We start from the raw sequence: 12,973 nt of genomic DNA, 5'->3' as shown, positions 1-12,973 counted from the left end.
TTGTATCCAGAAATGAAAAGTATGGCAATCTAGCAACAAATTTCATCAAAAGTTAGTTGTGGATCTGTACAATTTAAAAACATTGCATACTTTTTGGTCTCTTGAATTAAATGTTCAGTCAACTGGTTATCCACAAATAATTTAAAAATGTCAACAACAGTCATGGATTTGTTCTTGTTATAATTAGGCCCCGGAAATGTGGACAGTCGCTCGGTATCTTCGTTTGTAATTTGATTTATTCTTTTCTCTATCACTTATCCACTCTTGTGCAGTTTTCGTTAATGCTTTTTTTTTTTGCTAGTTGCTTTATGTCACACCGACACAGATAGGTCTTATGGTGATGATGGGACAAGGAAGGGCTAGGAGTGGGAAGGAAGCGGCCGTGGCCTTAATTAAGGTACAGCCCCAGCATTTGCCTGGTGTGAAAATGGGAAACCACGGAAAACCATTTCCAGGGCTGCCGATAGTGCGGTTCGAACCTACTATCTCCCGAATACTGGATACTGGCCGCACTTAAGCGACTGCAGCTATCGAGCTCGGTTTTTCGGTAATGAAACAGATCTTGCATCACTAGAGATGAAAGACTTCATCCTCTGGTAACACACCTTCACTATAAGAACTAATTCCAATTTTTTCATTATTTGCAAGCTTTATTGCAACACTGGCATGCAACTGTCTATAAATACACTTATATTAGGCAGTTCCACAAACATATCAGCATGGACATCTTCAGTCAGTAGCATATTCAGTGCTTCTGAAAGGAAAAATCCCTTCCTGCAAAGATGATGTATGAATTAGGATAAAATAACACGATCTGACAGCTGCAGCAATTTTACTAAGTATAAATGCCTAGCGTTGCCAGATGGCAACATTGAAGATTCAACAAGCACTACCGTACTACGGCACTGTGCACCCGTACTATTTAAAATGCTTACAACATTTGTAATGAAGTGTGCACAACACTATTGTAAAGATAATCTAATCAAAACAACTTCATTTATAAATTGTATATCTTACTTAAACGAAGCCGGCAGCCATGTTGCAGGAATCTTATAATAACCAACAGTCAACCACTCCTCATGTTATAACAATGGATTTTTAAATTAAATAAACGTGATTACTCGATTCTACAAACACTTCTTTAACTGCCGGGTGACATCACAGCCTTCCAGATCCTTTTATGTTGTAAAGAGCACTAAAAGAAAAAGCCACAAAAATCGTTGCCATATGGGAATGCATGGCGCTAATGGGTTAAGAAAAGACTAGATAAGCAATTGATAAGGAATGGGCCACTGGGACAACAGCCCTGAATGCAATCATTGACAATTGACAAGACTCTTATTTTATATATGTAAATAATGACCTCAGACAGGGAACAAGTACTCACCAGGCTGTTTAGTATTTCAGTACAGTGTGATACATTTCAGAGCAGTACCCTTTAGTTCATAGTATCTATACCTACAACAAAGCCCATGTTAACTACTTCGTCACTTTATCAGCTGTATCTGAGTCACTGCTGTATTCTAACACACAAGATTTTGCCCACGATTTGATGCAGAAAGACCAAGATCACCTTCTGAATCACTCAAATCATTAGAAATATACAACTCGCTATCACTCAGTACATCTCATAACTGATGTACACATAATTTATCTCAAATATCAGTATCCTTTAGTAACTGCATGCACTACACCATGTTAACAGCCACACTAAATCTCTATATTTCCGATATAATTTTAGTAACTATATGAAGGATTAAAGAACAAAAGATGCAGCAATAGCTACTTTACACTCTATATTCCATGACTACATGGTGTTAAACTTATAATCTCGCCACCAGATTGTAACAGCGATCAAGGAGACACAAGACGCATAAAAACAAGATTTCTTGTAGCTTGTCACCTTCAGTGGGCTCCTTGTTTACTCCTTTGGTGCTGTTCAAAAAGAATCAAAGATCATGTAACTTGTTAGCGAATACCATGGTGTCATCTGTATATAGCGGATGGTGTTTATTTGCTTCCTTTCGATCTTGAGTCCTTTATCAACTTCATCAAGAGTAATTCAAAAAATTGCTTCAGAACATAAGTTGAAAAAGGATGGGAGAAAGGTTACATCCTGGTCTCACAACATTTTGTGTTGTGATCTCTTCAGTGATCCAATACAGCTTCTTTTTTTTTCTTTAGGTCGCACCGACACAGATAGGTCTTATGGCGATGTGGGATAGGAAAGGCCTGGGAATGGGAAGGAAGCGGTTGTAGCCTTAATTAAGGTACATCCCCAGCATTTACCTGGTGTGAAAAAGGGAAACCACGGAAAACTATCTTCATGGCTGTCGACAGTGGGGTTCGAACCCACTATCTCCCGATTACTGGATACTGGCCGCACTCAAGCGACTGCAGCTATCGAGCTATCTTAACTATCAAGCCCAGTATGATTCAGCCAGAGTTGGAAATTCATTGAGTATAAGTAATTTCTTGTAGTGATTACTTTTCACAAAATGTAGCTATTACTCATAAGTTACTTTCTGAAATAAAATTGTAATTGCTACATTCTAGTAATCTATATACATCGCATTGAGTGATTGGCAAATCTGGAGCCCCAGCACTCACAAGATGTCACGCCAAGGGTACGTTGCACACTTGTTGACATTTACAATAGATAATTGTAGTCTAGAAGAGAATCAGAATAAATATTTTGAATTAGTTGGCCTTGAAAATAATAAAAACACAAAAGTGAAGTGACATGCAAAGTTTACTTTGGAGTGATCATTTTCAGTTTATTTAGTCTCTTTTAGTGATGATAGCCACTGAATGTCTCTATTCCTAAAGCAGAAAAAAATGGAAGAAGAAGTACAGCAATATCTTTTTCCTCGCACATGTTTAGTATCATTCCATCGCTGTGTAAAAATATTTCATTGATTTCCTGAAGATTTATGAGGTGTGTTCAAAAAAAGACCGAACTGTAGCTAGAAAAACTTTATTATGTAGCTTACATCATTTCACAGACTGTCCCCTTCAAAATAGTCTCCTGCACTATCAACAGCGTGTTGCCAACGTTTCTTCCACTTTTGGAATGCTTCCTGGAATGCACTTTCTTTGATGGCGCGAAGTTGCCTCGTCGCATTCTCCTTAATCTCTTCAATGTCTTGGAAACGATGTCCTTTCAAGGTGATTTTCAATTTGGGGAATAAGAAAAAGTCTGCTGGAGCCAAGTCGGGAGAATAGGGCGGATGGGGCACAACAGGAATTTGGTGTTTTGCCAGATAACTGCGGACCGAGAGAGAGGCATGTGCTGGCGCATTGTCATGGTGCAACATCCAGGATTTGTTTTCCCACAGTTCAGGCCTCTTCCTGCGCACAGCATCTCTCAAATGCATTAAAACATTCTGGTACAGTTCTTTGTTCACTGTCTGGCCTCGGGGTACAAACTCGTGATGGACAATGCCTTTCCAATCAAAAAACACAATCAGCATCACCTTGATGTTTGAACGACTCATTCGTGCTTTTTTCGGTCGAGGAGAACCTTTCCCCACCCACTGTGATGATTGCCTTTTGGTTTCGACATCGTAACCGTACACCCACGTCTCATCTCCAGTGTTTCCACAAACGTTTTCCCAACTTTGAAGCAGAACTTCACGCACACGCATTGTTTCTCAAGCTGTTTCATTATAGAATTCGACGAACATGTGACACACGCAATCACTTCAGAGGCTCTAACTCAACTGATAATGCAGGCAATGGAATGCGGAAAGCAGCGGTCTGTTGTCAGAAGTTGCCGCTAGGCGCCGCCACAGTCACAACTCGCTCAATGTTGCGGTTTGCGCGCAATTTACAAAGTTCGGTCTTTTTTTGAACACACCTCGTATGTTCTGTGAAGTAATTGTAATTTTAGTGATTACTTGTTGAAAAATGAATTAGTAGCTATGTAAAATATTTCTCAGATGACTGTAATTCAGCCCAACTACTTTGATTTTGTACTTTTCCTAGCACTGGTTTCAGCTGATGTATAAGGATGTCATGTTTGATGATGTCAATATGCATTTTTATAATAAACGAGGCAGGCAAAGACAGACTGTTGTTCGAGACACTTTTGAAATAGAAATTGGATGGATGATACTGTTTCTAAACCTAAACTGAGTTTTACTGATTTTTCCTCCATTTTTATCCATAAAAGATGGAGGAAAATTCTTAAAAACACTTTCAGAGAATGACTCATTAGACATCACTTTGTAATCCTACATCGTTTTGAATTTTATTTCTCCAGCTGACTGATAAAGATGGATCTGAAGGGATGTTTCCAGTATTGTAAATATGGTTGAACAGCTTCAGAAAGGAGGTTGTCTTTATTAATATCAATTGACTTAAGTAGTTCTGCATTGATTTGATCTGCTCAGATGGCTTTGCCAGATTGTACTTGGCCTAAGTCTTTCTTCAGCTCATCCTTGAGAATCTTTGGACATCAGAGTTCCTCTACAGCATCGTCTGATTCTGAGCAATTGCAGTACCTTTGAAGAAATATGCAATGTAATTCTAATTATAGTACAATCTATATAAAATAACATGTCCTGACTGATTCATCATCGCTAAGCCAAATGAAATTTTGGGAATACATTTATATTAGAGTATAGGTGCTCACTAAAGGAGGATTTTTTGATATTCCATCAATAAGGGGGTGAAAAGGGGGGTGAATTATGTAAATGAGTATATCTATATCTCAAAACTTAACAATTTACTGGTGAAAATATTGGTATTTAGAATCTCTAAAAATAAAGAAACAAGAAATAAAGGGTGGTGAAGAAAAGATGAAAAAGGGGGTTGAATACCTTTTATAAGGATACTTATATCTCAAAACTGATTTTGTTACAGACATGAAGATTAGTATTTAGAATCTCCTTTAAAAATACAGAAACATGTATTTTATTTTTGTTTTCAGAAAATCCACTTAGGTGGGTGAGTGAAAAGAAGTGAAAAATGGCTTGAATTCTTTTTATTAGGATACTTAATTGTCTCAAAAACTGAGATGTAACAGACATTAAACTTGGTATTGGAATCTTCTTTTAAAATAAAGAAACATGTATATTTTTTGTTTTTGGTAAATCTGAGTAAGTGGGGGGAGGGGGGTGCTGAAAAGAAGTGAAAAAGTGGTAAAGTGGTTGAATTGTTATTATGGGGTACTTATATCTCAAAATCTGATGTTACATTGGTACCGTATCTGGAAACTCCGCTTAAGTGGGGGTTGCGGAAGGGCTGAAAAAGGGGTTGAATTATTTTTATGGGAATACTTATATCTCAAAAACTGTAGATGTTACAGACGTGGAAAGTGGTATTTAGAATTTCCTTAAAAGAAACTATTATTTTTCTGACTTGAGAGAGGGTTGTTTCTCACATGTTCAGTTTTATGTCACATGATCCAGAGATAGCTCTGTCAGTAGCCTGGTCATCTTAGTCCCAAATGGCAATACCACAAACATGGTTTACAAAGAGGTACTGGGGTAAGTGAAACTCAGTTTTTGGTGAGTTTTTATACCTGAGGAATGTTTAGAAAATGTCTTAGTGCAGTATCAAGGAAATCAAATTATGAAATCCATGCTAGCAAAGCTGTGGTTAACAGCTAGTATTACATACTTGTAAACTGTTAGATGATAGATTCAATTCTTACAGGAACTTTTGTTTGTAGAGCTGCCAAAACAAAAATGTATGTCTTAATTTCAATGAACTGAACTCAGTTTTCTTAATGTCTTGTGACATCTAGAGAGGCCTAGTGAAGGTATTTCGAGTTGCCTATAGGCGACCTATGCGTCTGCATGAATGGGGCCTTACCTAGGATGATTTCTAATGTTCAAGATGGCATGCATGCACGCACACGCACACATACATGCACGCACGCACGCACGCGCGCGCGCGCACGCGCACACACACACAAAACCCCTGAGCCATTGGAATTAACCAATTAAAGATATAATTCCTGGCCCTGCTGGGAATCAAACTGTGACTCCTTGGAACAAATACCAGCTTGCTAACCATTTAGCCACGGAGCTGGACATTGAACACATTTTTCTTTCTTTCTTTCTTTCTTTCTTTCTTTCTTTCTTTTCCCAACTGGAGATTGCCCCTGAGGACAAAGTATACAGAAAAACAACATAAATTTTAAAAGTAATTGTGAGTGGAATACAAAACGGTTGGTTAGTGCATTTAACGTGCGCTTCATTAAAAAGTTTGGGAGGTATGGTTCTTTAGGATTTGGATTGAATATTTCAAGGTAGTCACTGGAACTTCTCTTATTAATACCTGATCGCAGTTAAATGATTTTTCAGAAGTTGGTGAAAAAGAGAGGAATGGTTCCTCTAGCGCAAACCATTAATCCGAGGAATTTTATATCATCCAACTGGTATTCTTCTTGATAGAATGGGACAGTTCATTCATAAGTTGTTTTCTTTTCCTCATGTAGCTCATTGGATTGTGTTTTGATGTTTCAAATCTGATTGTCTGATCTTTCAGTGGTCTTTGAAGGCTATCGTGTCAATCTGATGGGTGCTGTCTGTATGATATTGTTTTCTTGAGATTTTACTCTACACAAAGAAAACCAGATCTCCCTTATCGCTACTGGGTGAAATCAAAGGAAAGATGTGAAAACTATATCCTTAATAATGTAAATGTGTAGTGTGTGGAGGGAAGCTCTGTCAGAAGTCCCTAACAGGTTCAAGATACTTCTACTGGGCTGCAGTAGGTAAATTCTTAAGTTATTCTCTATAACCTAATCAATTTCAATAAATCATTTTACAAAAACTGTATTATTAAAATAAACAATTCTTACAAATTATTTAACAGAGTAAGATCAACCAGATATTAACAAGTACATACATTAGATATACATTTGATAAATTTATCAAAGCTTTGAACGGTAAAGCTGTTTCCAAAAGTCCATGCGTTCCTTTTCCAGAACATGTCGCTCCAGTGAAAGCTTTGAATCAATTTCCAAATAACATGGGTTTGTAACAGTGTATGGTGTCCATCTAACTGTAATATCTGCATCCAGTTCAGGAGTAGGATTTCTGAAACAGGATACCACAAACCAAAATTGAATATCAATGGAATATCAAATAGAACATTAACATTCTGTGTACTAGATGTGGGGTGTAATTAACATAATGGCTTTCCTCGCAGACAGCCAAAGTTTGATCACCAGTCAATTCAGGGTTGGATTTTCCCCTGAAAATTCACGTTAGTGTCAGCAAAGGCATCTAGCGGCCAAAAGCAAAAATGAGCCAGGTGGCCCCAGCAACCCCAGAAATACTTGGAATTAACTCAAGAAAATGTTATCTGCTAATGGGGTAAGTACAACAAAAAATTGATGATGATGATGATGATGATGATGATGATGATGATGATGATGATGAATTTATATCCCAATAACTGGTTTTATGTTTTTCAGAGATACTGTGGTGCCAAAATTTTCTCCCGCAGTACTTCATTTACGTGCCAGTAAGTCTACTGACTCAAGGTTGGTGTATTTGAGTACCTGCAAATACTATACCACCGGACTGAGCCGGGATTGAACTTGCCAAATTGGATTCAGAAAGCAAAACATGAAATATTCTGGATATTATTTATAATGGTATTAAAGGGAACCATTGTTCTATTCAACATGAACACTGTGACTTAATTGTATAATATTGTGATAGTACATATATCACACCCCCGAATTATATGTAGAAGTTAGAGATATTATTGTCAGTATTCGATTTATTATTATTATTATTATTATTATTATTATTATTATTATTATTATTATTATTATTATTATTATTATTATTATTATTATTATTATTATTATTATTATTTCATTTGTATATTTTGCCATTTATATTTGTAAGCTGGAAAATATCCACATATGTAGGTATGAGTAATTTGTTTTGCACGAGTGGGAAAACATTGCTTTAATAACTCTGGTAATTTGGATGAGTCATGTGGCTACCCAAGTGTTTGTTGTGATGTACTTGTGTTGGGATATTCCATGAGTCATGTATATATCCCAGCCTGATGAGATGAGCTTGTTGTTGTATTAGGGAAGTTCGTTGACTCATGTAATAAACCCCAGAGTTTGTTTATCTCTTGGGAGCAAGGAGAAGTTCAGGGCATGAGGTTCACTCATGATTGGCTGGCAAGCACCAATCCAGACTTATCATCTGAGAGGAGGGGGATATTGATGTCTATAAAGGTTGATCATACGGTGGCAACCGAGGACATTGTAAAAGGAACGAGAAGGAAGACTACTACAACTACAAGCAGTAACACTGTATGAAGGAACGACAACTGACACACTGTATGGGAAGGAAGTGGTGCTGATATACGGTATTTGAGTGACACAGCTGCAATGGACTAGACTTCAAACGTTCGTGGAGCGTAGTCTTGTTATGTTCGTGGAAAGTGACTGATTGTGGAAGGCGTACGCATTAAGTGTTGTAGTACTTGTGGAGGTCTGGCATTATATGTTGGTGAAAGCTATCTTGGATTTTCCATAATTTATGTTGAGGATCGATAGGCGTGTGTTGCTAAAATGTATATATCTTTACAACAAGTGTTTAAGTCTGTGAACACAGTATTACGAGGTACAGTATCTGTGTGATGTTAGAAGTGCTGATTATGAGAATTGGCAAGCAGTATTGATACAGAGACAGTGAAGGGTATTTATCTACATGTATGTACATTGTTCATCGGACTATCTACAAATGGTAGTTTAGTTCTCGCTTTCGTTTTCCCACTGTTTTCATTCTTGTTGTTGTTGTAAATATGGAGTCTTCCAGCAATATTTTATGTGTGTATTATATGTATAATTTTGTGTGTTGACGAGGTGCTCATGCACGGATTTTGTTAAGAATATAGTTAGCTATTTTAGAATCAGTGGAGTTATTGATGAACCTAGGTGCAGTTCCTAGCTATTTAGTCGTTTTCAGGAGGTTAGGTAAGGCCTGCAGCAGATGTACCAGTACGCAGCATTATGTACACGCCCAGGGATATAAAGTTTATCATGCTCTATCAAAATTCGAGGGATCCATTCTGGTGAACTCTGGTGCCCATACTACGGACATTTCGGTTCATAATGTTTATTAATTTTATGAAGTTTTTGAGTAATGTTATTTACATATTTTTATTTACATATTTTATTCATGATTTTATTTATTAGTATTCATCAAAAAGGTTACAATATTGTACAAAAGAAAGGATACATGTAGTAGTGTGTGTTTGTTGGATTTATACTTGATTCAGTCACATTATTTCAGAGGTCGATAGATGATGATGGTTGATTTAAAATTGAGTGCAGATTCAGACAATATTTGATCACATATGAGGAAGAACCATGCAAGGTCACCTTAACCACATACTGCATTTATCGCAACATTTCAGTATCCACTTCAGTGGGCATTTCCCAGTATATTCTTCAGTAAATTTACAATAGTACTGTTGTAAATGATAACAGTTCTGATTTGTTTCTCTTTTCACTCTGGAATAATATGTATCAAAGCAATATGTCTACTAGATTCTATGCAATAGGATCTAAAAGTCTAGGGAATTTGAATGATACTTAACATACTAGATGCTAATGGAAATAATAATAATAATAATAATAATAATAATAATAATAATAATAATAATAATAATAATAATAATTAAAAGTGTGATCTGACTACACCTGATGATGTCCTTTCAAGAAAAATCCATGTCATTCTGTTTTTGATTTTGTGGGGTAATCTGATATTATGTGTTTTATTTTTCAGGTTTTTCCTTATTTTTAAATTTATTTATATTTATATTATTCGACAGACTGAAAAATCTCACAGTTATAGATAAACTAATTTGAAACTGAAAATAAATGGTTTCCACTATTAGAAAAACCTCTCTAAAACACTCAAACAGATTTGATATCACCTTCATAGAGACTTTCATTTAGTATTGTGAAAGTCTCTGAAGGTGTTTTTCCCAGTCACTCACAATATTTAATGTTTATGATCGATTGCATAGTGGTCTTCAGCTGTTTTAGGGTATCCTCTTAGAAATATACAAGTAAAATAATTGAAATATCACACCTACAAACAATATTGCTGCTTTCAGGGTCTTTATTTTCATCTTATTCATAAGATATCCTGAAACTTCTTAGCTTCCACTCCCACAGTAATTTGAATAGTGTAGTCTGTCTGCAGTATATCACAACTGTCTATGAGAATTACTTCATTTCTCTGTGTCCAAGAAAACAAAGAAAAACTGTGTTGTTCTTTAAGAACAGTTAATTGCCAGAAATATGTGTGAATATTGACAGCCTGGACACTAACAGCAGTACTAAAGAATTAGAATAGACCCTGGATCTGAGAAACAACATGATTATGATTGTACTAGCAAAGAGAAAGTTAGTAAATTTTCAGGGTACTATTAGTAAAGGCAAACTTCAAAGAAAATTAACTCATTAAATCCATCACCCCTATGGTAAAATCACAAATGCACAGTGACAATGTTATATAGTTTTTAGTGAATTATAACTATTCTGTGGTTGTATTCTTAACTCTGAGGGGTAGATATGTCACTACAGTAATGGTATATCATTATCCTTAGAACTCCCATTGGTAATAAGGAAGAAACTTAATCTGAAATGAAATAAAGCAGCAGGTAGATCTAAATAAATTTGCTGCTTGATGAAACCTGATCATGCAGGGGACCAAAGAAAAATCTCTATTTCTTGGATTAAAATGATCACTGGAAATCATTGATCTGTTAAAATGTTCATTGTAACATTAATCAGAGAACTGGAATTTTACTAATACTAACCCATTCTTTGCAAAATTTGTCCACAGTTTCACCATCTTCTTGCGCATCTTATCCTCTGGTGAATTAGGTTCTGCATTCAGATCGAAGAGATCCATATGAAATAAATATCCCAGATCATCACCATGACATGCACCTGAGGGCAAAATAAAGTACCGGTACAAGAATTTACCATGTTTCATGTAGTTAAAGTGTTACTAACAAATTAGTGGATGATAAGTTTGCACTAGCAGACAGCCAACCACTATCCCTGAAATGTTTCTTACAAAATGGAACATCTTTGATAGACATGTTACATTTATTGCATTAAAAAAAAAAAAAAAAAAAGAGAGAGAGAGAGAGAGAGAGAATAGAACTGATTTCAAGACCACATGTTTATACAAAGAAAGAAATACTAATGAATGGATTTAATTCATGGCAACGGATTCTTGGTCCTCTCCAAAACAGGACTGTACATAGAGCTACAACAAAACAGACTTTGACAATGAAATACAAATAATATAACCAATCCAAAGAAAATCTGTACCAAGTGACTGGAGAAAAGGAGTAATAATACTTATATTTAAGAAGGAGGGACATGAGAATATGTGATAATTATCGAGAAATCACACCCATATCTCAGGTAGCAAAAATATCTGAAAGGGTACTACAAAAGAGAATGAGAAGGAAGGTGGATGGAGAATTACAAGAAGAGCAATATGGCTATCAAAATGGATGATCAACACTAGATCCCATTTTCAGTATGAGGCAGTTAATGGAAAATCATCGAGAATTCAAAAGAGATATATTTTGCCGAGTTACTTCGTGAAAGTCCAGGTTTCAACACCGTAATAGAGAACAGAAAATACATAGCAGTGAAGGAGTCTCATTTTTGTAACCAGTGGTTAGTCATGACTTTCAAACAGTCCTAGCTTTTCCAATGCAGGACTTCACTTCAACCAATTTATCTCGCTGATCATTAATGATGGTGCCGAGATAAGTGTATTTTCTGGACTCGTTCAACAGGTTTACGGTCAATTACTAGATTTTACTTATGACCATGATTCTAAAACATGCCTATATGAAATTTTGTTGAGATCAGAACATTCTAACCTGTACTGACTTGAGTGCGAAATCACATGAAAGAACAAGTCCGGACTTCCCACCCAACGCTGAGTCAGACCTGAGCCTTTCAGTACTTGCATTATTATCCATTGTGTAACACGTGTTTTCGGGTTGCTTATCTAACATAACGTCACATCAGTTATGCAGTGCCAGAGAACATGTGTTTTTAATAGGAAATATACTGTAAAACGCCAAATAACTGGGCACAAATTACCATCAAACACATAACTGCTTGAAGTTTTATTTTATAACATACGGGAGGTAAAATTAATTGTCAGTGTAAGTATTAATCTTGTGGTTCCTGAATGCATGATATTTTGGGAGAAAGCAAGAATTCTGACAAGATCTAATCAGCATTGTTCACAAAAACTTATTCACTTGTATTTGGAGTGAAAAAAAATTGCCAAAAAATGCAAACAAGTGTGAAGATATTTTTGAGCATCGTAAAGAGTTCAAAAATAATTTGGACAATCTATTTGATATTGCACATGTGAATGCTCTATAAATGATGAAGTTGTAAGAAGACAGGATGTTTTTACTTCGGCAGAGAGAGCCAGGATGTAAAGCCTACCTTGCAGGAGAAGTCCAAAAACTTGCAAACAATGAAGAAAGGGTGAGGCAAAGAAAATTATAAGAAGAGAAAAGGAAAGAGAAACAACAGTGTGCAGCATCTACATCTTCTGCTGTACCTCCTTCTTCATCATCTGAAGATTCAGATAATGCACTTCCAAGTTCAAATGAAATCAACTTTGGTGAATTTTTAGGAGAGACTTTTGAGAGTACATCAATCCAGAATGCTGCAATGTGGTACGAAAATTTTTATTACTCCTAAATTAGTAGCTGCTTTGGATAGATACCAACTGAGTGTACGAGATTCTGTATACATCCTTCAGGCGACAGCAGAAGCACCTGGCCACAATACTGAAGAAGTCCTATTAATAATTACTGTATTCTATTCATCGAATTAGAGAGAAGAAGAAAAGAGAATGTTCTGAAACAATTAAATCTACTTTCAAGAATGATATACCTGCAGTTCTTACTGTAAATTGGCCTG

The 12,973-nt window shown here is 36.1% G+C and overlaps 1 protein-coding gene across 1 annotated transcript in view; it reads right to left on the bottom strand.

Annotated features, from left to right (window-relative positions):
* Positions 1–6,772: 6,772 nt before the first annotated feature.
* LOC136877308 (carboxylic ester hydrolase) overlaps positions 6,773–12,973 on the bottom strand; it is a 112,580-nt gene continuing 106,379 nt past the window's right edge. The window contains exons 10-11 of the mRNA XM_067151240.2: positions 10,819–10,951; positions 6,773–7,052 (exon numbers count right to left, since the gene is read on the bottom strand). Of these exons, the coding sequence (XP_067007341.2) occupies positions 6,887–7,052; positions 10,819–10,951 (299 nt within the window). The 3' untranslated portion in view covers positions 6,773–6,886. The remainder of the gene's footprint in view (positions 7,053–10,818; positions 10,952–12,973) is intronic.

This window comes from Anabrus simplex, chromosome 7 (genome assembly GCF_040414725.1).
Source record: "Anabrus simplex isolate iqAnaSimp1 chromosome 7, ASM4041472v1, whole genome shotgun sequence".
NCBI classification, from domain to species: domain Eukaryota; kingdom Metazoa; phylum Arthropoda; class Insecta; order Orthoptera; family Tettigoniidae; genus Anabrus; species Anabrus simplex.
The sequence above is the reverse complement of the archived record's forward strand: the minus strand, read 5'-3'. Positions and strand labels throughout refer to the sequence as shown.